Genomic DNA, 26,080 nt, shown 5'->3' with positions numbered 1-26,080 from the left:
ATTCTCTCTGTGTATGGAGATCATACCACTAGGGAAGGAGGAGGCTGTCCTCCCTGCCCAGCACTGCAAAAATGTACTGCCTCTGCTTTAATACTAGAGGAGAAGTATGTCCTGCCTCCCTTCCCATGGTACATACATGCTGCTGCAGTGGAGGAAAGGAAAACCCACGTTCTCTAGGTAATGGGGTTGCCAGAAGGTGCAAAGGGAGATGTTCTAGAAGGAAGGGGGGAAAGCCATAATTTTAAGAACAGGTAGAAAGTGAACTATTTGTGTGTATAAATAGCTTCTTGGCTTTTATATAGTGTGATTTTTAGGTCTGTTGCTATTAGTGCATCTGCCGTTTTTTGTTTCATAGAATCATAGAGTTGGAAGAGACCACAAGGGCCATCGAGTCCAACCCCCTGCCAAGCAGGAAACACCATCAGAGCACTCCTGACATATGGTTGTCAAGCCTCTGCTTAAAGACCTCCAAAGAAGGAGACTCCACCACACTCCTTGGCAGCAAATTCCACTGTCGAACAGCTCTTACTGTCAGGAAGTTCTTCCTGATGTTTAGGTGGAATCTTCTTTCTTGTAGTTTGGAACCATTGCTCTGTGTCCGCTTCTCTGGAGCAGCAGAAAACAACCTTTCTCCCTCCTCTATGTGACATCCTTTTATATATTTGAACATGGCTATCATATCACCCCTTAACCTCCTCTTCTCCAGGCTAAACATGCCCAGCTTCCTTAGCCGTTCCTCATAAGGCATTGTTTCCTCATAAGGCATTGTTTCCTCATAAGGCATTGTTTCCTCATAAGGCATTGTTTCCTCCTTCCTTCTCTCCTTTGTGCATTTCTGACTGTCTCTCTCCTTTATCTGCATCTGTTAGCTTATGCATGCATTTCCCCCAGTCTGCTTTCCTGTTAATTATTTAGGGGGACAGGCACACAGTAAGGTTTGATCTAGGCTTGCTTCCTGATATTTCTCTTTCTTTCATTTTCTACCTGTCTTTTCATGCACAGACTAAAAGCACTTGAATCTGGCATTGCAGGGGATGCCTCACCTGGTATATCCAGGTGTTGCTACAAGGACCATAGAAACCAGACCGGGTTAAGCTGACCCTGGGAACAAAGAGTACTGACTAAAAAGGAACAACTGTGCTTGGAGGGGAGGCTTTGAGTGGGATCAGTTTTCCCTTGGCTTGTTTTTTTCTGGTGGACCTTTGGAGCCAGTTCATATCTGAAGCTGGTGATGGCAGGAATGTGTTGCTGGACAAGCTCCATTTTCAAGAGGAGTCAGAGGCTATGTATACAGAGGCTTGTCACTATGCTACAAAAGAAGCAATAGCCACAGCAGTTCCCAAATTGCACTCCTGGGCAAGGTGTTCCCAACATCACTCTGCAGAGATCCAAAGGAAATAAGTGATGGTGGCAGAAATGCTCATTGAAAATACCTGGTGCGTTCTCAGCTAAAATTCATTCTCCTTTTCAGACAGCTTCTGTTCCAAAATGTGATTGCATAGCTCTTGAAGAAAGTCCCTCTGTTGTTACATATTAAGGTGGTATGGAGAGGGAAAGAGGATGGGGTTTTTTTTGGGGGGGGTCCCTCATTTTTTCTGGGCTACCTCATCTCTCTGTTGAACTGCAGACAAGAACTCTACAGTGGTACCTCGGGTTACATATGCTTCAGGTTACATACGCTTCAGGTTACAGACTCCGCTAACCCAGAAATAGTGCTTCAGGTTAAGAACTTTGCTTCAGGATAAGAACATTAATTGGGCTCCGGCGGCGCAGCAGCAGCAGGAGGCCCCATTAGCTAAAGTGGTGCTTCAGGTTAAGAACAGTTTCAGGTTAAGAACGGACCTCCGGAACGAATTAAGTACTTAACCCGAGGTACCACTGTAGTGTTAAAAGTGACACTGGAAATCTGTGACCAAAAGCTGTGGATTTAGAATCCGGTATCATTTATTTTTAATACTTCGGAATGAGAAAAAAGAAGCTCCAAATTACAGGTTCCATTTCTGGTGTTGCAAGAAAACCAACCGTAAGCCTTGTGGTCCCACAAATATTTAACCAATCTGCTGTGGCAGCATACACTGTGGCAGCATACACAGTCCACAGCTCATTTTTCTAGAAGTCGTTGCCTAAACTGTGTTGGAGTGGGTTGTTGTTTTTTTAACAAAGACTTTCTTATTCTCTCAAGTATTGTATTATTTCCTCCCCCCCCCACTAATCTCATGTGACTGAGACAGTGTCATACTGCACTCAAGGTTTCACCTCCTTTTGCATGAAGGCAAGCAGTATGTGTCTTTCTGTCCATTCTACCTGTTGTTGTTCTCTTTCTGACACTTTCTCTCCTTTCCCCCTGGGCAGACTTGACTGTCTGAATTAGGTGCTTAAGTGGAGTCAACAGAGAATGGAAACACTCCCTTGGCAATGTCTCTGGGAAGACTCCTCCGACGTGCCTCTTCGAAAGCATCTGACCTCCTGACCTTAAATGCCAGCAGCAGCAGCAGCAGTGGCGGCTCGTCTTCCGTCTTGGATGGGGGGATTATCTACTCCAAGAACAATGTCTGTGTCCATCCACCTGAGATGCTGCAAGGCATCGTGGAGCATCATCCAGGTGGGGGCAGGCTGGAGACATGGGTTTGTTGCGTTGGTTTATCTCATTTTGTTGACGAGTCTCTCCCCATGAACAATCTTGAAGCAATTTAACAATAAAAGCTTCAATAATGAAACAGCTATTAAATGTAGTTTCAGGTTCAATACAGATACAACTGGGATAAAAATGTCCACTTGAAAGGTTTGTTGGAAGAGGAAAGTCTTCAAAAGGTGCCAAAAAGATCATAGAGATAGCATCTGTCTGACAGGTACAGTCATACCTCGGGTTGAATGTGCTTCGGGCACGTTCGAGTTGCGCTCCGCAGCAACCCAGAAGTAATGGAGCGCGTTACTTCCAGGTTTCGCCACTTGCGCATGCGCAGTCACTCAAAATGACATCATGCACATGCGCAGAAGTGCCAAAACGTGACCCACGCGTGCGCAGACGCATGGACACGGGTTACATTTGCTTCTAGATGCGAACGGGGCTCCGGAACGGATCCCGTTCGTATCTAGAGGTACCACTGTATTGGAATTCCAGAAGGTGGGTGCCGTAACACTAAAGGCTCCTACATTATATGGAATGAATCTCATGATGAGATGGTGTCTGCAGAAGGCCCTGCTACTCCTGCAGAGCATGGTGATCAGTTGAGTATACATGGGGTGAGATGATATTTTCTGTATCGTGGTCCCAAGCGGTATAAGGCTTTGCGCAGCGGTATCAGCACCTTGAACTTTTATGCTGGACTTAATGTTAAGGAAAGTTCTATGGGATACACTTTGTGCACAGAAGAGTCTCTCAGTAAGCATTAATTGTTCCATAAAACCTCTCCCTTGACTTCTTACCTCTTATTCTCAATCCGGTTTCAAAGTTGCTATGGAGGGTCCACTTGGTGTTCCTTGTTCTTCCCTTCTCATCTTCCTAATGTTTTATTATTTCTTACGTAAAACATCAGAGTGTCTGTGGTGGTGAATTAATAGATTTTTTTTTTAAAAAGACCCTCCTCTTAGGGCTAAAATGCACAGGATGCAAGATTGGAATTCCCAATATTTGTTAAAAGCTTAAAAAACAAGGGGAGCTCCCCCTTTTCCACCAGAGACTTTTTCCCAGTTAAAATTGCATCTCTTCTCATTCCTCCCAAAAGCTGCTGTTAACCATGCTGGGGCAAGAAGAAAACAGTGTAATATAGGAGCCAATCCTTTTCTACTCCCTACCCCACACTAAAAGGGATTTTTTTTGGGGGGGGGTAGTATGATTAAACAATGTTTGCCCCACCCCTGCTTTAGTAACATCCTGAAATTCAACTAGATTCCAGCCTGACATGAGCTCTGGAGCAGTAAATGATGATCTTAGGAAGTTGCCTTAATACCAAGTCAGAGGTCTATCCAGCTCAGTATTGTCTACTCTGCATGCCAGCAACTCTCCAGGGTTTCAGGCAGGAGCTTTTCCCATCAGGGATTGAACCTTGGACCTTTTGTAATCAAGGCAGATAACCCATAACCGAATGGTGGCCTTTCCCATTTTGATTTTCTAAGACTGGCATCCTTATTCTTTGGGTTGCAGTTGGCCAGAGGAGTGCTCTGGTGTTCCCTCTACTCTAGCAGATGTAAAAATGACTTGGATGTGCTGATTGAGTTGGCTGTGTTTTTGCCTCTAATGCCCTGTTGGATCCCAAACCGAGCTATTGTAGATACTAGCTGGAAAGTAAAATGCAGTCAAGAGTGATGCTCAGTCAACCAAACATTGCTCCAGTGGATGAAGCAATTGGGTCTGGTTAGGGGAGGAGGAAGAAGTTAGGCTTAGGAGAGAGCTGCTCAAGAGGCAAGTGAGTGAGGGGAGGAGTCCCAGTGGTAGCAGGAAGCTGGAGTGCTCAGCACCCTTTCAGGATACCTGCCATTCATGAAGTTGGGGCTTGGTTGTAACTCTGGGGCACTGTGTTTTTTCGTAGGCTATTTGTGCCTGTACATGGAGAAAGATGAGCTGCTTGGAACCACACTTATCTTGGCCTGGGTCCCAAATTCCCGAATTCAGAGGCAGGACGAGGAGGCCCTCCGCTACATTACACCAGAGAGCTCCCCGGTCCGCAAGGCCCCCCGCAAGCGTAACCGCCATACTCAGGGTTTTGGCGCCACTATGCAGGCTTCCCCCTCCGAGCAGAAGCGAGCTGTGACCCCAAAGGATGAAGAAGAAGTTCTGACCGTGTCGCAGCTGGTTAGGGATGTGGCTCACGTCAGCTGCCCTTCGGAGGAAGGGGAGAAGCTGTCCCAGGGTTGCTTGGCAACGGACAGCATCCACAGCTCGGCTCAGCCTGCCCACAGTGACTCAGGTATCTTATCGACAATCAGTTCTCTGGAGGAGCACAACCGGTTGGAGGAGTCAGTGGAAGAAGGGCTGGAGAGCCACCTGGAGACTGGAGAGGACGACGAGGGCTCTTTGGAGTTGTCTGCCGATGATGTCAGCAGAGACAGCACATTTGACTCGGACTCTGATGCCTTCTCTTCTCCATTCTGCCTCTCACCCATCAGTGAAGCCCTGGTGGAGAATGTTGGCTCTATGTTCCTGGTTAATGAAAACAGGTGAGTTTATGTTCCTTTTCTCCTTTTACCGAGTAATGAAGGAGCAAGATTATCCAGTTGTAGAACAACTATTTGTCCGGTTTTTGCCCCTGCTGAGGGGCGTTCACTCTACTACTCTCAGCAGTGTGATTTTATGTATGTCTACTCGGAAGTCCTACTGAGTTCAGTGTGACTTGCTGCTGCATAAGTGTGTATAGGATTACAGTCTATTCTTTTGCGCCTCAGAGGTGAAGGCCCTGGATTCCACTAGCTGTCCAACTGTGGTGACATGCGTTGACAGTAGTCGCTACCTATGAGATCCCATTTGGTCATTCAGATGGTAGACCCTGCTTGTTTTGAGATACCCGCTGCAATGGAGGTGTAGTTGCAAGCCGTGGTATAAGTTGCTTTGATGACCAGGATGTTACTTAAATATGGATCTGAATGTATGTACCTGTCTTTTTTATTAGTATTCATGTCATGTAAGGAGTAGCTTTTAGCTGGCTGACAACATCGCCTTACAGCAAGTTGCTTCTTTCAGTTTGGGGGCACCTCTGTTTGATGTTATCTACAGGCAGCGACCGTTTTAGCCGTGTCCAATTGACATGCAGTTGCCAACGCATTGGTCCATTTGGACCTGGAAGAAGACAGAATGGGGACTGAATGGCTGGCAGGGCAGAATGGGGGCAGGGCACATTTATATGGGCTTTGCTGATGCACACAGGGGCTGGGAACAGAACCCTGGCACGAAATGGTCGTCACCTGTATATCCAAGACAACTTTTACCTGTCTGAAAGATGGATGAAAGAGGAGCTCAGTTGTGTGCTTCAGTACCCTGGATATAGTCTTGGAGCTTAGGCTGGCTGTGCTACTATCCATGTAATTTAGGTTGCCAAGATTATAAATTGCCAGGCTGATTTTTCTCTCTGCTTTCCTCTAGTGCTGTTGTGCAGGAGTGGCTTGCCATGTCTTCCTGTTCCTGCGCTTCAAAATCTAGATCTTATACAACTTACCATTCTGTGACAAACTGCAAGGCTGATTTTCTAGGGTGAAGATTTACACTTTATCAATAAAATGTGACTGAAGCCACAGCTCTCCAATTTAGTGCAGTGCACACTGTTTTGCCCGCTCATTGTGTGGGGAGGGTGCCCTCGTGTGGCCTTTCAGTTATATTGCAAATTGGCACATGAGAAAATATTTAAAATTGCAGAAGGCTGGTTTTCAAAGCTGTTAACTTTGCATGGTTCCAAGATCCCGTGTGCTTTTTGATGCTTACTTGTCAACAGGCAGCATTCCTGTTCTGTGGGCTGTGGTTTATAGAATAAAGGCAGTCAAGGATTTCTCTTTGTTTCCAGAAGATGTTGCTGTTCAAGACATGCCTACTGGATAGCCGAGTTGGTTAAAGTGTGGTGCTGATGATGCCAAGATTGCAGGTTCGATCCCAATATGGGACAACTGCACATTGCTGGTTTGGACTAGATAATCCTCAGAGTCCCTTCCAACTCTACAGTTCTATGATTCTATACTGCAATCTGTGGATGTTATTCTTAGTAAACACGTTTGGAGGATTACACAGAGTAGCTGAGGTCTTTCAAGCTGTGGGATGGTGGGAGTGGGTAGGTGGTTGGGAGAGTTGTTTATTGCCATAAAACGATTCGAACTCACTTTTCTGAAACGCTCCTTCCTTAAAATAAAAAATACAGTTAAAATAAATTGTACATTAGCTTCTTTTTTTAAGCCCCAACAAGCTTGCCAGAGAAATCAGCCAAACTTGAGTTGAACTAGGTTTTGCATTTATTAGACACCATATGCAAGGCTCTCCCAGGTTTTTCATCAGGCTTCAAGGGTCTCAGCTGAAACACAATACAGTTTTCAGGCTGCACAGATGTCTGCATCTACATACTGGCAAGAAAGGACTGAAGTAAAAAGATAACATCTTTAACACTTTTTCAATTGTCCCATTCCTTTCTAACATTGCACAATGACGCATCTCTCAGGGCTGAAGTGTCAAAATCACTTCTGGTTTACTTCACCTTTTATTCACTTTACTTTTTATTGTTATAAATGTGGTTAAAGGTTTTTAAAAATTAAATATAAGTGACTTGATCGTTCTCTTTCAAGCTCGTATACAAATCCCTGCTTCAGTAAATGTTCTTGAGCCCATGGCAAGTCCAGTAAAATTGGACAGGATGATTATGATGATGATTTCAGGTCTTTATTAAAACACAGGCTTAGATACCTTTCCAGGCCTGAAGTTTGAAGTCCAACAGTGGACTGCACTGAGAGGCTGCTCAGAGGTAATCTCCAGAAGGAATGGTGCGTGGATGAAAACAGCTGGACGTTCATGTAATTTCAAACCTAGATCCTCTTGCACTGAATTAACTTCAACTTTTGGTTGTTTGATAGTCCAAGCTATTGCTTCCAAGTGGATCTGTCAATATGCTTGGTGCTTTGCAAGTGGAGTTTTGTTCACGCCATGGGATTTCCCCTCCCTCTCCTCCCTCTTCATGCTCCCAAAATTTCAGGCGGCAGAGGGACTCCCAACCCTCCAAAGTAGATTTTGAGGGTGCAGGGGCGGGGCTATGGGGCAGGGAGGAAGGAGAGGAAGGGAAAGTCCTGTTGCACAATTGGGAGTCTGTTGCGTGAGCAGAACAGCAGGGTTGGATGCTGAGAGACATCCTTTCCCCATAAATAGCTACAGTACAGGGATGTCATCAACACAAATCAGCAGTCCCCTGGTGCCCACCCCCATTTATTTTTTGTACAGAATATCATCTTCCTTTGCCCTGGTTTGGAAAGAGACTACGTTATTGCAGTCACATGGGGGCGGGGGAGATTTCATATATGAACTGGATATGCCACACAGTCCATATGCATGAGTCCCCCTCTTCCAGTCCTTTGCTGTTACTGCTATTAAGTAAGGAAGATACTTAATCCAGGCCTCCACATATTTGTGTTGGTGTGGATTTCCCAGTTTACATATTGCTTCTTTCATGCAGCTGAACATACGAGCCAGGATGTTGTCCTTAAGCCCTGTCCGTCTTGATTCTAGGGCCTTATTAGGAGATTCCAAGAGGAAGGAAAGGGTCTTTGCCTCTGCTAGGATGTAAGGCTCCAGCTGAGAGGCCCCTGGGCTGCTCCTATCTTTCTCCTTTGTGACCTTCATGGCAGGATGCAGTTTATGTTTTCCAGTTGTATCCTGTCCTTGTTCATTTTATATTCTTCTGGGTTTGCAGGGGGCAAGGATCCTCTAAAATTCTGGGTGCCAGGTTCTCCCAATTACTCTCTGAAATTACTGAATGTGGCGTTGGCTCAATGGATTTAGCAGGGCCTTCACAATAAGTCAAGCCAGCTTTCTCGGGAGATTGGCTGAGAGAGGTGCCATGAAAGAACTAAACAGATGATGGCACTGACATTACCCTGACGAAAGGCGAGCCATTGGGACATTCAGTGTCACACAAGAAGGGGGGTGTGGAGTCCCTCCCCCAGCTACTTGTTAGTTAGCAAAAGACAATAGCAGAGTTGGGAAGGGGAGGTTGCCAGGGTTACAGGGGGCATGATGTCACCACAGGAAAAAAATGTCCTTTTTGCATGAGGCTTGGGTTGCATTTTAGGAAAGGTTTTGGGCAGAAAGAAGGATGGAGCCAGTGGCCATGCAGGCTGACACATGGAGAAGCTGTGTGGAAATACAGATGACATTTGGGCTACCTTTGTACCAGGGCTGCACTGACGTGATGAGCGAGCCCCTCGTGAGATGTGATGCTCGGAACCCTCTCTCCGTCCAGACTCAGATGTAAATATGTGTAAATAAACTGTATTTCACAAAGATACTGAAGTCTCCACTATTCCTCTTTTCCCCAAAGGAAACATGGACACTGGTAAAGTGCCAAGACCCCTGGAATCTCAAACTCTGCAGTGGAGATTGGGGTGGCCAGAAGCTATATATTTCTCTACTTATATCTATACCATCTATATCTATATCTAGCTATCTATGCCACCTTCCAGGACAAAACCCTCCCAAGGAAGTAGGCATCAAAACCATGATGCACAATATCTCAGATGATGAATCAAACTGCAATCTAAAGGAAAACATTACAACATTAAAGCAGCAGTTGCTTGTTCCATCGTATGTAGGTTGATCCTTGTTTTGTCAGCAAGTTATTTTTGGAGTGGCTGCATTATACCCCTTTATGCATCATATATGAAATTTCTGGCATTCATACACAGTGAGAGGGGTAGCTCATCAACTCCCTTCTCAGCACTGGCCTGCTGCTCAGTTTGGTAGCTAACCATTGGCATATGTGCATGTTTAAAGGTTTATCCTGTATGCTCATTGTATGCACAGAGGTGGAGCCTGTCATATAGCAATCTTGGATTCTTGGGGTGGTTTTTATGTGTGTGTGCAGTGCTATGAGCACACCCTTTGGTTTTCTGGTTCTCCTCCAGACGCTGCCTGGCCCTCTGGTTGTTATTTGAACAAGGACTCCCCTTAATAGCATGTGGAGTACAGAAATGCACAACACCAAATAGCACACATTGCAGCTGCAGAGCTGGTAAACCTGGGTTCAAAATAAACTTCCACCTGTCTTTTAACAAGCGGGGCTGCAATGTGTAATCAAGTTAAAATGCTGGCCACTCAAAAATGTGACCCCTGTTAATTGAACATCTGATTGTCTTTATTAAAAAAGATAAAAGTACAGTTCGTAAAATTGGAGGTGGCTTTTTAGAAGCATTTTTCTTCTAAAAGGGAAATAGATGCCTGCCAGAACATGCACTGCATTTCTTTAAAAGAAAGAAAGCGTGCTTTGTGTTTCATGCTTAGTGTGTTGTTCATCTGCAGAGTTAGTGGACTGGCTAATCAATTTATTGACAGTAATATTATTGATTGGTCAGGCAACAGCCCTAGTAGTAAGTAATATAGCTCCCCCCGCCCCCCCGTTCTTTCTAGTGGCAGTGTTGCAGGAATTGGGAGTCCTTTTGTGACAGTCTTCAGTAAAGACCAAGCCTACTGGCTGCTGTTTTGCTCTGGTATTCCTGGCTGGTGTCCTTGTTTTTTGTCCAAGGGAGCCCTCAGATTTCTCTGTTAACAGCAGGAATAAGGAAACAGCTTTGGCAGCAAGAGTACTCTTAGCAAAGTATTGGAAGACACAAGAGCTACCCACACTGGAAGAATGGCAGACCAAGGTGATCGACTACATGGGACTGGCGGAGATGACTGGCAGAATCCGTGACCAAGGGAAAGAGACGGTGGAAGAAGATTGGAAGAAATTTAAAGTTTATCTTAAGAATTGTTGTAAAATTAATGAATGTTAAAATGTCTTGGGTAATGCAAAATAGAATTGCAGTGACAAACAATTGGATATGAGAAAAAAGATTTAAAGAAAGTGCTATAAGAAATTGAAATTAGGGGTTGCTGGAATGATTTAAAACAGGGATGCAGAAAGGGGAGGTATGGGGAAGTCGTTGAAAGAAGGTTTAAGGAAAGAAAGGTCAAGAAATTATACGTGTTTATATGTTTGTTTGTTTATGTATTGTGTTGCATTGTCTTTTAATATGTGTTGAAAAACCAATAAAAAATTTATTTAAAAAAAAAAACAGCTTTGGGACGGGAGGGATGCATGTGCCCAGGAAAAACGTGGAATCCTCAAGAGGCAGCTTCTGCAGGGTTTGGCTTGATGCAACGCTTGCATATTTCTTGCCCTTTCTGTTTCGACTCCTTTCTAGGGAGCTGGTGATTAAATTGCTTTCTTGTCCAGTTGTGTTATTGGGCAGGGAGTGTGCAAGTGTCTGTGGGACTGCAAGCAGTAACTGAGTCTGGGATGTTTCATCATGCTGTTGTGGCAATTCACCTAGGAGGCTGGTGCCGGCTGAGATCTCTGTAGAATTAAGCAGGAGATGAAATTACTGGCAGAGCAGTTGTGAGCCATAGGTATGTAATGGATGGAGAAGCAAGCGTAGGGAGCAGGGAATGCCAGGCTTTCGAAATTGGCTTCTGCTGTATGATGGTGACATGGGATTTACTTCATGCAGTCTGTGTTCCTTTGTGTTCTTTTTATAGAATCGGATTATCTCCAGCGTTGTCACCTATTCAGTCAGCATATTGATTGAAATAAAGCAATCCACAGTTCCAGAAAGGTAGCTGTGTAGGACTAATATATCGAAAACAGAGAGCCCAGGGGTACATTTGGCATGCCAAACTTGCAAACCAATCCTAATTGCCCAATCTGTCCATAGGCTGCATTTTAAGTCATTTTAGCTCCATCCTTGCTATGTGACCCAAGGTGAGTGAGGTTAAAATAACCAATTGATTAAGGTCCCAACAATTGTTTGTGCGCTCGTGTGTTTTTACACCAGACAGACTCATTGACTCCTTTGTATGTCTTTGTCAATAGCTTGCCTTGCACCTACTGTAGAATTAAGGACTGAGTTGGATAATAGAATACAGTAACAGGCTGTCAAATGTACCAAATGGGCTTATTTCGGTGAGATTATAGGGCTATGTCAGAAACAGAGAGAGGCACATCTGCATCATCAAAGGCACCTGTAAGACAAAATAAAAATCCAGGAAGGAAGTGAAGCTAAGGGTTTGTACCATCTCCCCACCCCCAGGAAGGTGGTAAAATTTAAGATCAACCACCAGTTCTGTAAAAGAACATTCCTTACACGTATCAAATAGGACAATTGGAGCAAACTGTGCAGCAAAAATGATCTTCTTTCACCATTTCCATTTTGTTAACAATAGCAGAAGGACAATCCATCTTAAGGAGCACAACCTTGACATAAAGCACAAAGACAGAATTTCTATGTACACCTTGCTTTTTATTATGGTTTTATGCATTTACTGATGCTTCTGTTGTGCTTAGCTGATACTCTATGCCTTTGCCTGTGTCAAAACTGGCTTATAACCCTACGTAAAGATTTGATCTGATTTCTTTGTCTGTCTGTTGCCAGCAGAGGCCTGTGAAAGGAGAGTAGCCTTGTAGATGGGAGGCGATGGTGCCTTAAGCAACCCTTGTGAGGAACTGGGATCAAAACAGGAAATGTCAAAGGTATGAGCTGCCTAGCATTGTGTCAATGTTTAAACAGCGGAGAGGGATTATTTTAGATAGGCTCTGTTTCATATGGGCTCTTCCTATTACCTAAGACAAGGGAGCAGTGGTGGCTTTTGATGGATTGTTGGCAAAAGATGCAGGGTGATTGGGAATGGAAATTAATAGATTTCTATTCTTTTCAAGGTGAGACATATCCAAAGTAGACCAGTATAAGAAACAAATTCAGTTTTGAAGGTCCATGGATTTGTCTCCCGTCTGGTGCTTTCGCTGTAAATATGGTCAAGGTCTTCTGGAAAGGAATAAGTCAATGGAAGGAGCTTTGAATGCATTGTGACATCTCTCTCTTTGTCCTCCTCCCTCACTACCTCAACAAACCAATATGGCCCAATAGCGCTTTCTCTGCTCTACCCCATAGCCCAGTAGAATTTTTTAGCTCTCCACAGATCAGAGCTCTGTAAGCATCCCTGTGAATGAATGAGAGAGAGGAAAAGATTGTCCAAATAGAAGGGACACCACACAGGGACATCACACGCTGCCTTGAGATTATATACCCTTAACAAGGTATATAATGTGTGAGCACCTCACTTTGTCATGAAGTAGGTGGAAGTAGTTGTATCTGTTATCTCTAGAAGCTGTTCTGTTTGTACGAGAGAGATGATGCAGTTCTTTCTCCAGAAGTAACCTAAGGGGTTTGGTAACATTTTCCTATCAGAAATGTCAAGGTTAACTATGGCCTGGTTTGCAAGCAGTGCTAAGGCAAACCATGGCTAAGTGTAAACAAGCAAGCACCTGAGTACGCAGAGTGAAAATTGTGGCTTTTTTGCTCCTCCACAAGCAGTAAGCCAAGAGCAAACCTTTGTTACATCTCATGGTTTGTCTGGAGCAAAACAAATCATCAGCTCTGGTTTGACATAACACTAAGTCAGATCATGGCTTGTTCCCTGATCTAGAAACCATGGCTTTTGCAACAGGAGTGTACTGTTGTGACTTGTAGTACAGGGATTCCACACACACACACACACACACACATTCAGCTTGTGTGCAATCAGCTTTATGCACTTAGCAAAAATAAAAATAAAATAAAAAGGGGTTGGGAACGGGGGCGGACATCTGGGAAATTCTTCAGTCCCACCCGCCACTGAACCCAATGGTGTTTTGACTATACACGATTTCACGTTTACGCCCGGTACCCAAGAACGTAACCCCTGCATAATTGGGGAGACGTCTATATCTACAGACTTCATACCCCAATGTAGCTGTATCGTTGGGTAAAGGTAAAGGGACCCCTGACCATTAGGTCCAGTCGTGGCTGACTCTGGGGTTGCGGCGCTCATCTCGCTTTACTGGTCGAGGGAGCCGGCGTACAGCTTCCGGGTCATGTGGCCAGCATGACTAAGCCGCTTCTGGTGAACCAGAGCAGCGCATGCAAACACCATTTACCTTCCTGCCGGAGTGATACCTATTTATCTACTTGCACTTCGTGCTTTCGAAGGTTGGCAGGAGCAGGGGCCGAGCAACGGGAGCTCACCCCGTTGCAGGGATTCGAACCGCCAACCTTCTGATCGGCAAGTCTTAGGCTCTGTGGTTTAACCCACAGTGCCACCCGCAACCCTAGCTGTATCGTTAGACTGCACTTAAAAGCTAACTGTTCCAAGGACAAAGGCATCAATAGATGCATTCTTTCATTGCTAACATGATACTGGGAAAGGGGTGTATTTCAGTGGAAGAGCATTTGCCTTGCAAGCAGAAGATCCCAGGTTCAATCCCCAGCATCTACAAATAGGGCTGGGAGAGTACCTTGTCTGAAAACCTGGACAACTGCTGCCAGTCAGTGTAGACGGTGTTGAGCTAGATGGACCAGTGGTGTTGACCTGGTACAATGCAGTTTCCTGTGTTCCTAACAATGGTTTTGTACTGCAAGGCATTCCGCCCTTGCAGTAATGGTGGTCTGCTTTGCCAGTGTACTCATGGGAGAAATTTAAGTAAAACGGGGAATAATTTTCAATGAAAGGTTAGAGCTAATGTGATCAAGTCAAGTTTGTCCGCAATTACTGCACTCTAAGTAAGTTCCCAACCAGTGTAAATACAAAACTCTGTAACTATAAAGCTTAGTACAACAAAGAATACATAATAAAAACCACACTGTCTCAGTGCAAACCATTTCAGGAATCAATACAATACTAAATTCTTAACAATTTATTATACTAGAACAAAAAAGCACAGCTATGGCGGTGGGTTTAAAATAGCAAGTCACAGTTCATTTTGTGGTTGGCTTATTGGGCTGGTGGATAAGTACAAGACTAATAGCACAGTCTAATGCATATCTACTTGAAAGAGAGTCCCATTGAGTTCAAGGGAGCTTATTCCTGGAAACTGGGTACAGACATAACGCCCCCCCACCTGTATATGTGTGGTGCTGGGAAATCAGTCAATCGATTTAAATAAATTCAAATCTGGAAATGGCAGGTCAGAGCTGGAAAGTCCTCATGGCTTGTGAGGAGACCCTCCCCAGAGCCCGATGTTTCAAAGACTTTTAAAACAAGAATTTATAGGCTCCAAAATGGCTCGCGGGGATTATCACTGCTGCTGCACTACCCCTCTCAACAGCCGTTGGACGGGAAGCTACATTGCAGTGGGCTTGGACACACTTTCCCCTGCTCTTTCTGGCAATCTGGAGGCAAAGGAACAATATGGGTTGCTTTCTCTTACGTAGGGTTCCGAAGAGCTCTGGCCTGTTTTTGTTGTAAAAGGAGAAAGAATCACCCTAGTTCCCTGCCGTGACGAGGCTCTCCGCTTACACACATTTTGCTTATGCGCACGGGGGCCCAGAACGTAACCCCCGCGTAAGTGGGGAGTCACCAGTATAGGATTGTACCCACCACTGCAGTCCTATATAGCAACTTTCCCCAAGCTCATCCCCTGCCATACGTTTTAGACCACAAATTCCATCATTGCTGGCTGGGGTTGATGAGAGGTGTAGTGCGAAACACCTGGAGCAAACATGGTTGGGCAAGGCTAGGAGTAAGTCTCATTGCACTTCGTGGGACTTACAGCACAATCCACTGCGTATCTACTCAAACAAGTTCTTAGTTCGTCTTTGCTTTTTCCCACTCACCACATCACAGCACCAGCATACAGAGTGTTTCGTCCTCTTTCCCTTATCTTCCACTTCCTTTTACTTTATCTTGTATTTCCCGCTTGACATATAACACTAAGCTAAGTGTGAACACATGAGTATATGGGTAAAGCAGAAATTGCATCCACTTCACTCCACACCCAGTCATCCTGCTACCATGCTACCTGGAGTTAAGCCCTGGTTTGGTTTAGCGTTGCTTCCAAACTTAGGCCTCTGGTTTGCCTGGCTCTAGAGCAGGCATGTCCAAAGTCTGTTTTGGGGGCCCAATCTGGCCCGCCACTTGGTTTAATCCAGCCCCTGTGGCAATTTATTTCCTGTGGTAAAATCCTAAAAAACCCTCAACAACTTCAATCCTAAAAAAAGGTCAACAGCTTTGGGGTAAAATCATAAAAAAAGGTCAAAAACCTTGGTTGGCCCTTTGGTCGGCCCTCACGGCCCTTCACTTCATCAAATCTGGCCCTCTTTGAAAAAAGTTTGGACACCACTGCTCTAGAGTCTAGGCCAGGCATCCCCAAACTCGACCCTCCAGGTGTTTTGGGACTACAATTCCCATCATCCCTGGCCACTGGTCCTGTTAGCTAGGGATGATGGGAGTTGTAGTCCCAAAACAGCTGGAGGGCCAGGTTTGGGGGTGCCTGATCTAGGCAAACCATGAGCAGTAAACCAAGGACGAACCTTGGTTACAGATTGTGATTTGTCTGGAGTACCCGTGTTCAAATGAACAAGGTTTCATGGAACTGCTGTACAATCTGGTTTGGGCTAACTCATCCCATGACCAGTATTGTGTTGCATTTTCCCACTGCCATCAAGCCTCTTTGGGAAGATTTTGGGAAGATTAATAGGTTGGGTCCTTCTTTTTTTCTCCCTTGCCCCTCTCCCATTCTGTATTCAACACATTTTCTGTGCTCTCGAAAGAACTAGCAATCAGAGGTCATCTCTTCATGCGTCCAGTAGATGGCACACTTTTCTCAGCACAGCTTTGGATAACCAAAGGAACACCAGAGACATCTAAATTTAAAGCTGGGTGGAGGCTGTCCCAACCTTCTGCTTTTCTTCAGAAGAAAATTCTATCATTGATCCTTCTCGGGAGATAACATGCCCTTTTCTTGCTATATCATCTGGGCTAGCAACTAATCAAACTCTGCCATTTATTGCCTGCCTTACATTTTGGCAGGCATAGCTGCTGATGGACCTACTTGCCTTCTGAGTACAAAATCATCACTGTTCCTCCACTTGCAAGTAGCCCATCTTGATCCTTGTGCCCTTCAGTTTCTTCCAGGAAGGTTGCATGGGCAGGCTGCTTTCTGGTGATTAAACAATTTGCCGCTGCTGTGCTGTGATTGGCTAACATCTTCTTCTCTAGGGACATGGCCTCTGACCTCATGTCCTTGGAGAGACAATGATTGAGAGAGCTGAAGTGTGTGTGTGCCTTCAAATAGAGGACAATGCAGAATCCATCAGTTTCCTTTTCTCCCATGGAAGCCTGGATGAAAGATGACCTAAAACATGAAGGTTTTAGGAGAGTGATATATGTGCATTTTAATGGAGAGTTCTGGCAGGAAGGTCTTAATTTTGCATGCCATTGATGTCTGTAATGCAAAATGTAGTTGCTGCCTCAGATTCCTGTGTTGCTTTTTCCATTCATGCATCAAAAAGAACCAAGTTTCTAGTCCTTATGCTTGCTGACAGAAGTTACCTTTGAAAGCATTTGTGCAGCGTTTGCTAATCGCATGAAATCTTGTTGGGTTTTGAAGCGCATTCCACATTAAGTAGAAGATCAGGAGGTAAAACTGCTACTGGGCTGTGCACTATTTCAGACTGTAGGAAAACGGGTAATAAATGTTAGGTTGCTCTCCAGTGTTGAAATGATATCTGCACCTAGAAAACTAAAATTCTGAGGCAAAGGAGATTGGGAATGCAATTCATTCAGTTACTTAACATCCCTAGAAAGAATCTGATTCCATCAGTATTTTGGAAACTGGTAGTTTCCGTAATCTCTTTGTCTCCTGTGGCTGTTCCTTACCAGTAATGCAATATTCTAGTATCCCACCCTAGTTCCACCCTACATTTTTTGCAAAAAGGCATCATCACAAAACCTCTAGACATGTGCCTGGAGGTCATCGTGACTTAAATTAATCGAAAAGAGTGTTTGCCAGAAATCTTAGGAAGTAGGTAAGTGGTCAGATTGGGGTAATGCAGGCAACTGGTTTAACAAGTGGTTGCATGTACATGCTCTTCTAACTGGTTCCCCTAGTTTTTTTATTGACCAAACTGGAAAGCTCACTGAAAGCCAACCCCATGATTTAAATATCTGAAAAGAGGAAAAGTTGAGGGGAAAGCAAGAAAAAAGGCTTGTTCATTCCATGTAACCTATCATGTACTAAATCCAGGATTCAGCCATTCCTGTTTCCAGCTCTAAGGTGCCAGTGAAAAAAACAACATTATTTTATTATCTTAGCATAAACTATGCTAAAACCAGCTCTGTTCACTGCTAGCTGTACATGAGCTTGCTCCCATGCATTGAATATGATGTCTATTGAGGCACCCCCTCTTCTTCCCCATACCAGGAAGCTTTACCTGTGCATCTTTTTCACCTGCCACCACTCATGTTCCTCTTAAATTCAAGAGAGTATTTTTTTTCTTTAGAGAGCATCTTAAGTATACAGTATGCACCAGTGCTGTAAAGAGGAGGTGCAAAGTAACATTTTGATTTTAGATAGATATTGTTGTTGTTGTTTAGTTGTTTAGTCGTGTCCGACTCTTCGTGACCCCATGGACCAGAGCACGCCAGGCACTTCTGTCTTCCACTGCCTCCCGCAGTTTGGTCAAACTCATGCTGGTAGCTTCGAGAACACTGTCCAACCATCTCGTCCTCTGTCGTCCCCTTCTCCTTGTGCCCTCCATCTTTCCCAACATCAGGGTCTTTTCCAGAGAGTCTTCTCTTCTCATGAGGTGGCCAAAGTATTGGAGCATCAGCTTCAGGATCTATCCTTCCAGTGAGCACTCAGGGCTGATTTCCTTCAGAATGGATAGGTTTGTTCTTCTTGCAGTCCATGGGACTCTCAAGAGTCTCCTCCAGCACCATAATTCAAAAGCATCAATTCTTCGGCGATCAGCCTTCTTTATGGTCCAGCTCTCACTTCCATACATCACTACTGGGACCTTTTTTGGCAAGGTGATGTCTCTGCTTTTTAAGATGCTGTCTAGGTTTGTCTAGATAGATATAGATACAGTGGTGCCCCGCAAGATGAATGCCTCGCAAGACGGAAAACTCGCTAGACGAAAGGGTTTTCCGTTTTATGAGCTGCTTCGCAAGACGAATTTCCCTATGGGCTTGCTTCGCAAGACGAAAACGTCTTGCAAGTTTGTTTCCTTTTTCTTAACACCGTTAATACAGTTGCGACTTGACTTCGAGGAGCAACTCATAGAACGCAGTGTACATAGTAGCCTTTTTTGAGGTTTTTAAAGACTTTGGTGATTTTTGAAGCTTTTCCAAAACTTCTTTTGCAGCCATTTGGTAAGTTAAGCTTTTAAAACTTTTTGGGGGGGTTTTGGATTTTGGGTTGGGGTGTTTGGAATTCAAGGACTTGGTGTTGGGGAGGGGTTTGCAAGAATCTGGAAGCTTGTGTGTTTTTTTTCTGCATTTTTATGATTTTCTGTGACCATTGGGGCACTCTGCTTTTTTTAAAAAAAAAATCTGGATTTGAATTTCTGTGTGCTGGGTGGCTGGGGGAACAGTTGGGGAGGGGTTTGCAAGAATCTGGAAGCTTGTGGTTTTTTTCTGCATTTTTATGATTTTCTGTGACCATTGGGCCACTCTGCTGTTTTTTAAAAAAAATTCTGGATTTGAATTTCTGTGTGCTGGGTGGCTGGGGGAACAGTTGGGGAGGGGTTTGCAAGAATCTGGAAGCTTGTGTGTTTTTTTTCTGCATTTTTATGATTTTCTGTGACCATTGGGGCACTCTGCTGTTGTTTTTTTTTAAATCTGGGTTTGAATTTTGAAATGTTCTTTACAGTATGTGTGACTTTAAAGAGCACTTAATAAACTCTTGTTGTACCAAATTTGGCTTTGTTTGGACTTTTTTTGACCATAGGAACACATTAATTGATTTTCAATGCATTCCTATGGGATTTCGTGCTTCGCAAGACGAAAAATTCGCTAGACGAAAAAATTCGCAGAACGAATTAATTTCGTCTTGCGAGGCACCACTGTAGAACCAAAAACAAGCTTTAAGCTGGAAAAAAAGTGTATGAGTGGGATCCCCAGTGTAGATAAAGGTAAAGGATCCCTGGACATTTATGTCCAGTTGAATTTAACTATGGGGTGTGGTACCAGCATTTGTCCGTAGGCAGCTTTTCTGGGTCATGTGGCCAGCATGACTAAACCACTTCTGGTGCAACAAGACACTGTGACGGAAGCCAGAGTGCATGGAAATGACGTTTAGGTTCTCACTGCAGCAGTCCCTATTTATCTACTCACACTGGTATGCTTTCAAACTGCTAGGTTGGCAGGAATTGGGACAAAGCAACGGGAGCTCACCCCCTCATGCAGATTCGAACTGCTGACCTTACGATCTGCAAGCCCATGAGGCTCAGTGATTTAGACCACAGCGCCACCACGTCCCTTACCTCAGTGTGGCACCCATGGACGCCAGAGTGCTCCTTGCTGCTCCTGACTTTTTTGACATTACATTTTTCAAAGGTATTTTTCCCCCCTTTGCTTTTGACAGTGGCTGGTTGGGTGGGTTAGAGACAAAGAAAGAGAGGCTTATTTAAATCACTGTCTGATGTCTGATGAATCACTGGGACATGTTGTGCTGCTACCCATGACATATTTCCCCTGGTCCAAAAAGGTTGGAGGAGTCTGGTGTATGGGCTATAGAAGGGAGGAGATTCTGGTGCAAACCCGGCTCCATTGGAAAGGAGCAGTTCTTTTACAGCTACTACAGCAGCAGCCCCCAACCCTATTCCAGGATTGCTTTTTGCCCTTTTAGCAGTGGGGAAATGAGCAAAGCTTCCTGTCCTTCCTCCCACCCTGGAGGTGAAATTGACAACGGGTTTATCCAAGAACTCTACAGAAGAAGAGAGCAGGACAGGAGCAAAAGGGGATAGCGAAGCTTGATGGCAGAAAGGCAAGCAGGTAACAGAGAGAGGTAGGGTTTATACACAGTCAGTCACCAGCCCTATCACAGATTGCAACCTCCAGACCACATGAGGCAGAAGCATTATATGAGTTCGTGCCTGAAAGGACTCTTCTGCAATTGCGATGAAAGCTCAAAAATAAATAAAATATACAGTTTTTAAGGGATGCGGGTGGTGCTGTGGGTTAAAACATAGCCTAGGACTTGCCAATCAGAAGGTTGGCGGTTCAAATCCCCGCGACAGGGTGAGCTCCCGTTGCTTGGTCCCTGCTCCTGCCCACCTAGCAGTTCGAAAGCATGTCAAAAGTGGAAGTAGATAAAGAGGTACCGCTCCGGCAGGAAGGTAAATGGCATTTCCGTGCACTGCTCTGGTTCGCCAGAAGTGGCTTAGTCATGCTGGCCACATGACCCGGAAGCTGTACGCCGGCTCCCTCGGCCAATAAAGTGAGATGAGCGCCACAACCCCAGAGTCATCCGCGACTGGACCTAACGGTCAGGGGTCCCTTTACATTTACAGTTTTTAAAGACTGGAGTGATGCTCATATAAGGACAGGGATGCAACAGTTCAGGAGAGGTGTCATTTGGGCCATTGTAAATCAATGGTTCCCATGCCAGATAAAAAGACTAGTGTGGTTTCTCGACCACCATTCAGTCTGGCCCCTTTGACGTTGCTGCTCCCCACCCCACCCTTTTAGTCTTGTAACTACCATCCATTGTGCATCTTTTTTCTCCCATGCTCATAGGAGCCCAACCTGCCCCTTGCCCCTTGCAAGAGCAGGAATAGCTGCCATGATGCCCTCTAGGGGTTGCAGACTCTCGCCATTCCTGACCACTGGCTGTGCTGCTGGGAGTTGAGAGGGGACCATGTCCTGCCTTTCAGCCTTTTCAGTTGATGCCATTTCTCGCCGCTATCTTCTGATGGCTAAATCAGGTTTTAAGAACATGGACTGGTGATGACCACCGTTCTTGTTTCTTCGATATTGGCATTCATCTAACCTTGCAGACAAATTGACAAAAGTTACTACACAGCAACAATACTTACTGGTCTGCTTGCCTTTTTCCCCCTTCCTTTTTTGCATACTCCTGCGAGCCGTTTTTGGCTCTTCCAACTTTAACAAGAAATTCCCTGCCTGGAGGCGATTCCTACTTGTTATAGGCAGAGTGGCTGTTTTTGCAAGCCAGCATTAATCCCAGCATCGATAGGCCATATGTTCTTCTGCGCTGCTTTACGATGAGCGCTTCATTGGCGGCTGCCTTAACAATGCACTTATTGCTAATATTTAACAAAGAGCATCCTTTCTTGTCCTACCTGCTCACTGCCTCGCTCTGTCTGTATTCTGTACTCTTTTGTTCAGAACAGAATTCCCTCTCTCTCTCTCCCTCCCTCCCTCCCTCTCTCTCCTTGCAGCTCATGCAGCGAAAATTGCCTGGCTTGGTTCCCTAATCCCAGCCCTTGAAATAACAATATTAAACACTCTTGGTAACCCTTCTGGTCAGCTCTCCCCATTCCTGCCCCCTCCCTGGCTGTGGAATGTTATGCCATACTCCAGTGGGTTTTGAACAGCGGTGCCAATCTCTTTGGGTGGTGCTGGCTGGGCAAGTGTTGGAGTTCTCAGCAGAATATAAATTGGTGGTGGTGGGCGCTTTAATCTGCCAGGCAAAAAAAGGACCCTTTGAGATTCTCTGCTCATTGCTAATATGCTAAGAATCTGAGAACAAAAATCTTTAGGTGTTTCCAGTGACTTAGGTTTTTTGTTTTCTTTTTAAAGGCTTGATTGTAATTAGCATAATGAGTTCTGACTTTTATTTTTGCATGGATAGATAGGGAGGAGGGAGGCAGGGAAAGCGTTGCAAAATGACCCATTGATTCTTTTTTTAAAAAATGAAATAAAATAGAATAAACAAGGCTAAGAAAGCTCTCCTTTTCCAGGCTGGACCAGCTGGAAGGTAAACATTTCTCTTCATGCTGTGCTAAGAAATCACATTTTCCATCTCTAGGATTTGGGGGGGGGGGGCGAGAGAAGTGTTACATTTCAATTGATTTATTAACAAGCTGAAGCCCAGGCGCAAAGGACCCCCCCCCCCTCTTCTGTACAGAATGTAAAGACGTATCTTTTGGCTTTTGCAATACTTGCCTTGTTTTAAAAGGAAGGTCAGGTTCATGTCCACGCCTGCCTCTCAATGGTTAGCTGTGTTAAGCTGCAGAGGGGTGTGTGACTGTGTTTATTCATAAGTGTCAAACGACTAGACCTGTCACCGCTAAGCAACTGTAACAACAAAAATGTTGAGGAAAATCCTTTCGTTGGATTTACTGAAGCATGCCTCACCTGTTTAGCAAGTATATGTGTGTGTGCGCGCGCGTGTGTGTGTGTGTATAAAATTGGAGAGTGAGGGCACTTATATATGAATGTACAACTTGCATTTGACTGGGTAAAGCAGATTAAAGCACATGGATTATTTCGTAGCAAACTGCTAACAGCTTCTTCTTCTACCTTTTGCCATTCCCGTTTTAAATTAAGCTGTTTATCCTCTTTGCATCACTTATAGTAGCTAACAAACCTTTTTAGTGGAGTAATCGTTGGCCATGCTTCTGTACCAGAATCCTGAAAATATCAAGCTCTTTGTTGCTTAAATATATTGGAATATGTTGTATAGATTAAAATATGCAAAGCAGGCGAAATTGCAACAGTTTCACTGGATGTCTCTTTTGGGCCGGTCACTGACTGGAATGTATATTGGGCTAGAGGGGCAACAAAACAAAAAACAACAACAAAAAAGAGGAGTGGGGAAATGTGCAGAATGGACACTTCCTGCCTGCTAATGTGCCACATGATCACCTCTGGCCTCTCTCTATTATTAGCAGACTGTATTTTAAGAATCATGGCTAATGAGGACATGAATTTTCGCTCTAAATTAAAAATTAGGAGGCCTATCAGAACTGGTGTAATATAAAAAGACTTTGTGTATTAACGGATTCCATGCTGTGCATAGCTGAACACTGGCCAGACAGATTCAGAGGAGTATCTAACGTCCACTTCAGGCACACCCCTCCCTGTGAAATTGCCCTGAAAATGGTCTCTTTTCTCTCTTCCCTTCCTCTCCCTTTTAATATGTTGGAAATGAAATGGGGTTTTACAAAGGATCTCTCACTCACACACACACAACTGTGTCCTTGTGTTGAGCCAGACCAGTAAGGGAGCTCCCCTTTAATGCAGTGAGAGGGTTTCTAGAATGAGCTATAATCCCAACCTTTTCTATTTTCTATTTTATTGTTATTAAGCGTCCCACCAAAGGTGTATGCTGTACTAAACATGGGTCTGCTACACAACTGGATATTTTCATCTTGGATCAAAATGCCAAACAAAATAACTTGTCTGCTCCACGAAAACCGAATCCTGTTTTGTGTGTGCACAGGCACATGTGCACACATGCGCAATTTTGGATTCTCTGAGAGAAGAGTAAAGGTCTGATACGAAAGTTTCCCATATAGCATTAACATGGATACTGAAAATGACTGACATTGCTGCAAGCATCACTCAAAAGGGCTTTTGTTTTCTATTTCCCCACTATTTGATGAGGAGCAGATGCCAGCACAGACAAAATATAAACAGTCTGGGCTTTGAATATCTCCGTAATCCATTTTTAAGAGAGGAATATCTGTTAACCGATAAACTCAGAAGAATTATTAGCTTTTATATATATAGATTGTTGAATCCGCTACCTAACATTGCATGGAAATTTCATGTAAGCATTGCTCCTCCCCCCCCCCTCCATCTTTTCCATTGTGCGTAGCTAGGCAAATTTGTCCGTAGCAGGAATGTTCCTAATGCAGTCCCTGGTGACCTTTGTGGCCGTGATTGGCAGGCTGCTGTCAAGGTAGAACTTTTGCCTCAGTGGTGGGAAGGAGCAGAACAAATGCCAGAGGACAGCTCCAGCTCCCTTGGGGAACTGGGCTAAAAAGGTGAAAGAATCGCAATTACAGGAGGTTTTCTAGCACAGAAAGTTAATTAGCTACTTAAATAGCATTTAGTGGCACTTGCTAGGGGGAAATGGACACATAACAAAGGTCTGTGTGCATATGCGTGAGAGAGGGAGGGAGGGAGGAACCCATGCTAACATTCTAGCATTGGGGGCTACAACATTTCCAGAAGTCAGTCTTTCTCAAGAATAATGGGACGTACTTGGTTAGTGGAAGGAAAGGGAATTTAGACTTTGCTACAGTCCTGGACTGGACGCGGGTGGCGCTGTGGTCTAAACCACTGAGCCTCTTAGGCTTGCCGATCAGAAGGTCGGCGGTTCGAATCCCCACGACGGGGTGAGCTCCCGTTGCTCGGTCCCTGCTCCTGCCAACCTAGCAGTTCGAAAGCACGTCGAAGTGCAAGTAGATAAATAGGTACCGCTCTGGCGGAAAGGTAAACGGCGTTTCCGTGCGCTGCTCTGGTTCGCCAGAAGCGGCTTAGTCATGCTGGCCACATGAACCGGAAGCTGTACACCGGCTCCCTCGACCACTAAAACGAGATGAGCGCCACAATCCCAGAGTCGTCCACGACTGGACCTAACGGTCAGGGGTCCCTTTACCTTTTACAGGCCTGGACAAACAAAAATTTTTGTCTAAAGAATATTGCACTTAAGGTAAAACAAGGGATGTGCAGTTTCTCCTCAAGCCCTGTTCTCCACCTAGATTTTATATTAGAAGTTATTTGAAGCAGGAGCCTGTGTTTTTGCTTAATCTGGAAAGTGGTGTATGCATGCTGGTGGTACTATAGACATAAGTCTAATCTTTGAATTTGAAATTCTGCCGCAGAGCTGTTGTCCTATTGCTGAATCTAGAGGGGTTTTTGCTGTTGTAGAAATATCTAACCCACTTTCAAAACAAAAATAAAACTGCAAAATGCAGCAGTCAGGTCCAGAATTTAAATTGTAGTTTTTTTTAAAAAAAAGTTTTCTTAAATTTTCACTTCAAGAAATTTCAATTTAAATTGTTGAACAGGTAGAGAAATCTAGGTGGAGCTCTTAATATCATGGCTTGTTGCCTCATATGGCTGGTCAGCAGATCAGTGTAGACAAAGGAGGAAGCCAAGATGTAGATGCTTTGATGAGCTTATTATTTGGTGTGACTGCTAACAGAAAGGCCCGCAAGGCAAGGAGGCACAGAAGGAGCCCCTTGGAACTGGCTTAGTGTTTCAAAGCGGGCATGATACAGCACCACGCACAATTACCCCGACTCCAGTGGAAGATTTGCCACTGGCTTCATTTCAAGCTTCACTAGTTACTAGATTATGATTTTTAATTGCTTTATTTACACCCTGAGACTGAAAGCGAATCCTTTCATTCAGCTTTTGCTCTAGATCAGGGGTGGCCAACTCCCAAGAGACTGCGATCTACTCACAGAATTAAAAACTGGCAGTGATCTACCCCTTTTTGGGGGGGTTCAGGTCAAAAGCTTTTTTTAGGGAGGAGGAAACCCCCGATTATTGAAAATCCAAGCCTAAGCTCAAGGGAAAAAGGGGAACAACCACTCAGCAACAGATCGCTGTGGGGAAACAAACAGCCTCCCTAAGTAAACTCCATCTTCCATTATGCAGATCGTGCAGCAATGGAGGCCGGGACGAGGG

At 44.6% G+C, this 26,080-nt stretch overlaps 1 protein-coding gene across 10 annotated transcripts in view; it reads left to right on the top strand.

Moving 5' to 3' along the window:
- TBC1D16 (TBC1 domain family member 16) overlaps positions 1–26,080 on the top strand; it is a 58,428-nt gene that overhangs the window by 11,326 nt on the left and 21,022 nt on the right. For 6 of the 10 annotated variants that reach the window (XR_014544415.1, XM_083598679.1, XM_083598677.1 and 3 more), the window contains exons 3-5: positions 2,353–2,602; positions 4,530–5,157; positions 6,077–6,184. Coding sequence is in view for 9 of the 10 variants with exons in the window: in XM_083598679.1 (XP_083454805.1) it covers positions 2,416–2,602; positions 4,530–5,157; positions 6,077–6,184 (923 nt within the window). In the remaining variant the exon portion in view is untranslated. The remainder of the gene's footprint in view (positions 1–2,352; positions 2,603–4,529; positions 5,158–6,076; positions 6,185–26,080) is intronic. The other 4 variants (XM_083598682.1, XM_083598681.1, XM_083598683.1 and 1 more) reach the window with 1 other exon arrangement.

The sequence above is a fragment of the Podarcis filfolensis genome (genome assembly GCF_964270895.1).
Source record: "Podarcis filfolensis genome assembly, chromosome: 2".
Lineage (NCBI taxonomy): Eukaryota > Metazoa > Chordata > Lepidosauria > Squamata > Lacertidae > Podarcis > Podarcis filfolensis.
This window is presented reverse-complemented; position numbering and strand designations above follow the sequence as displayed.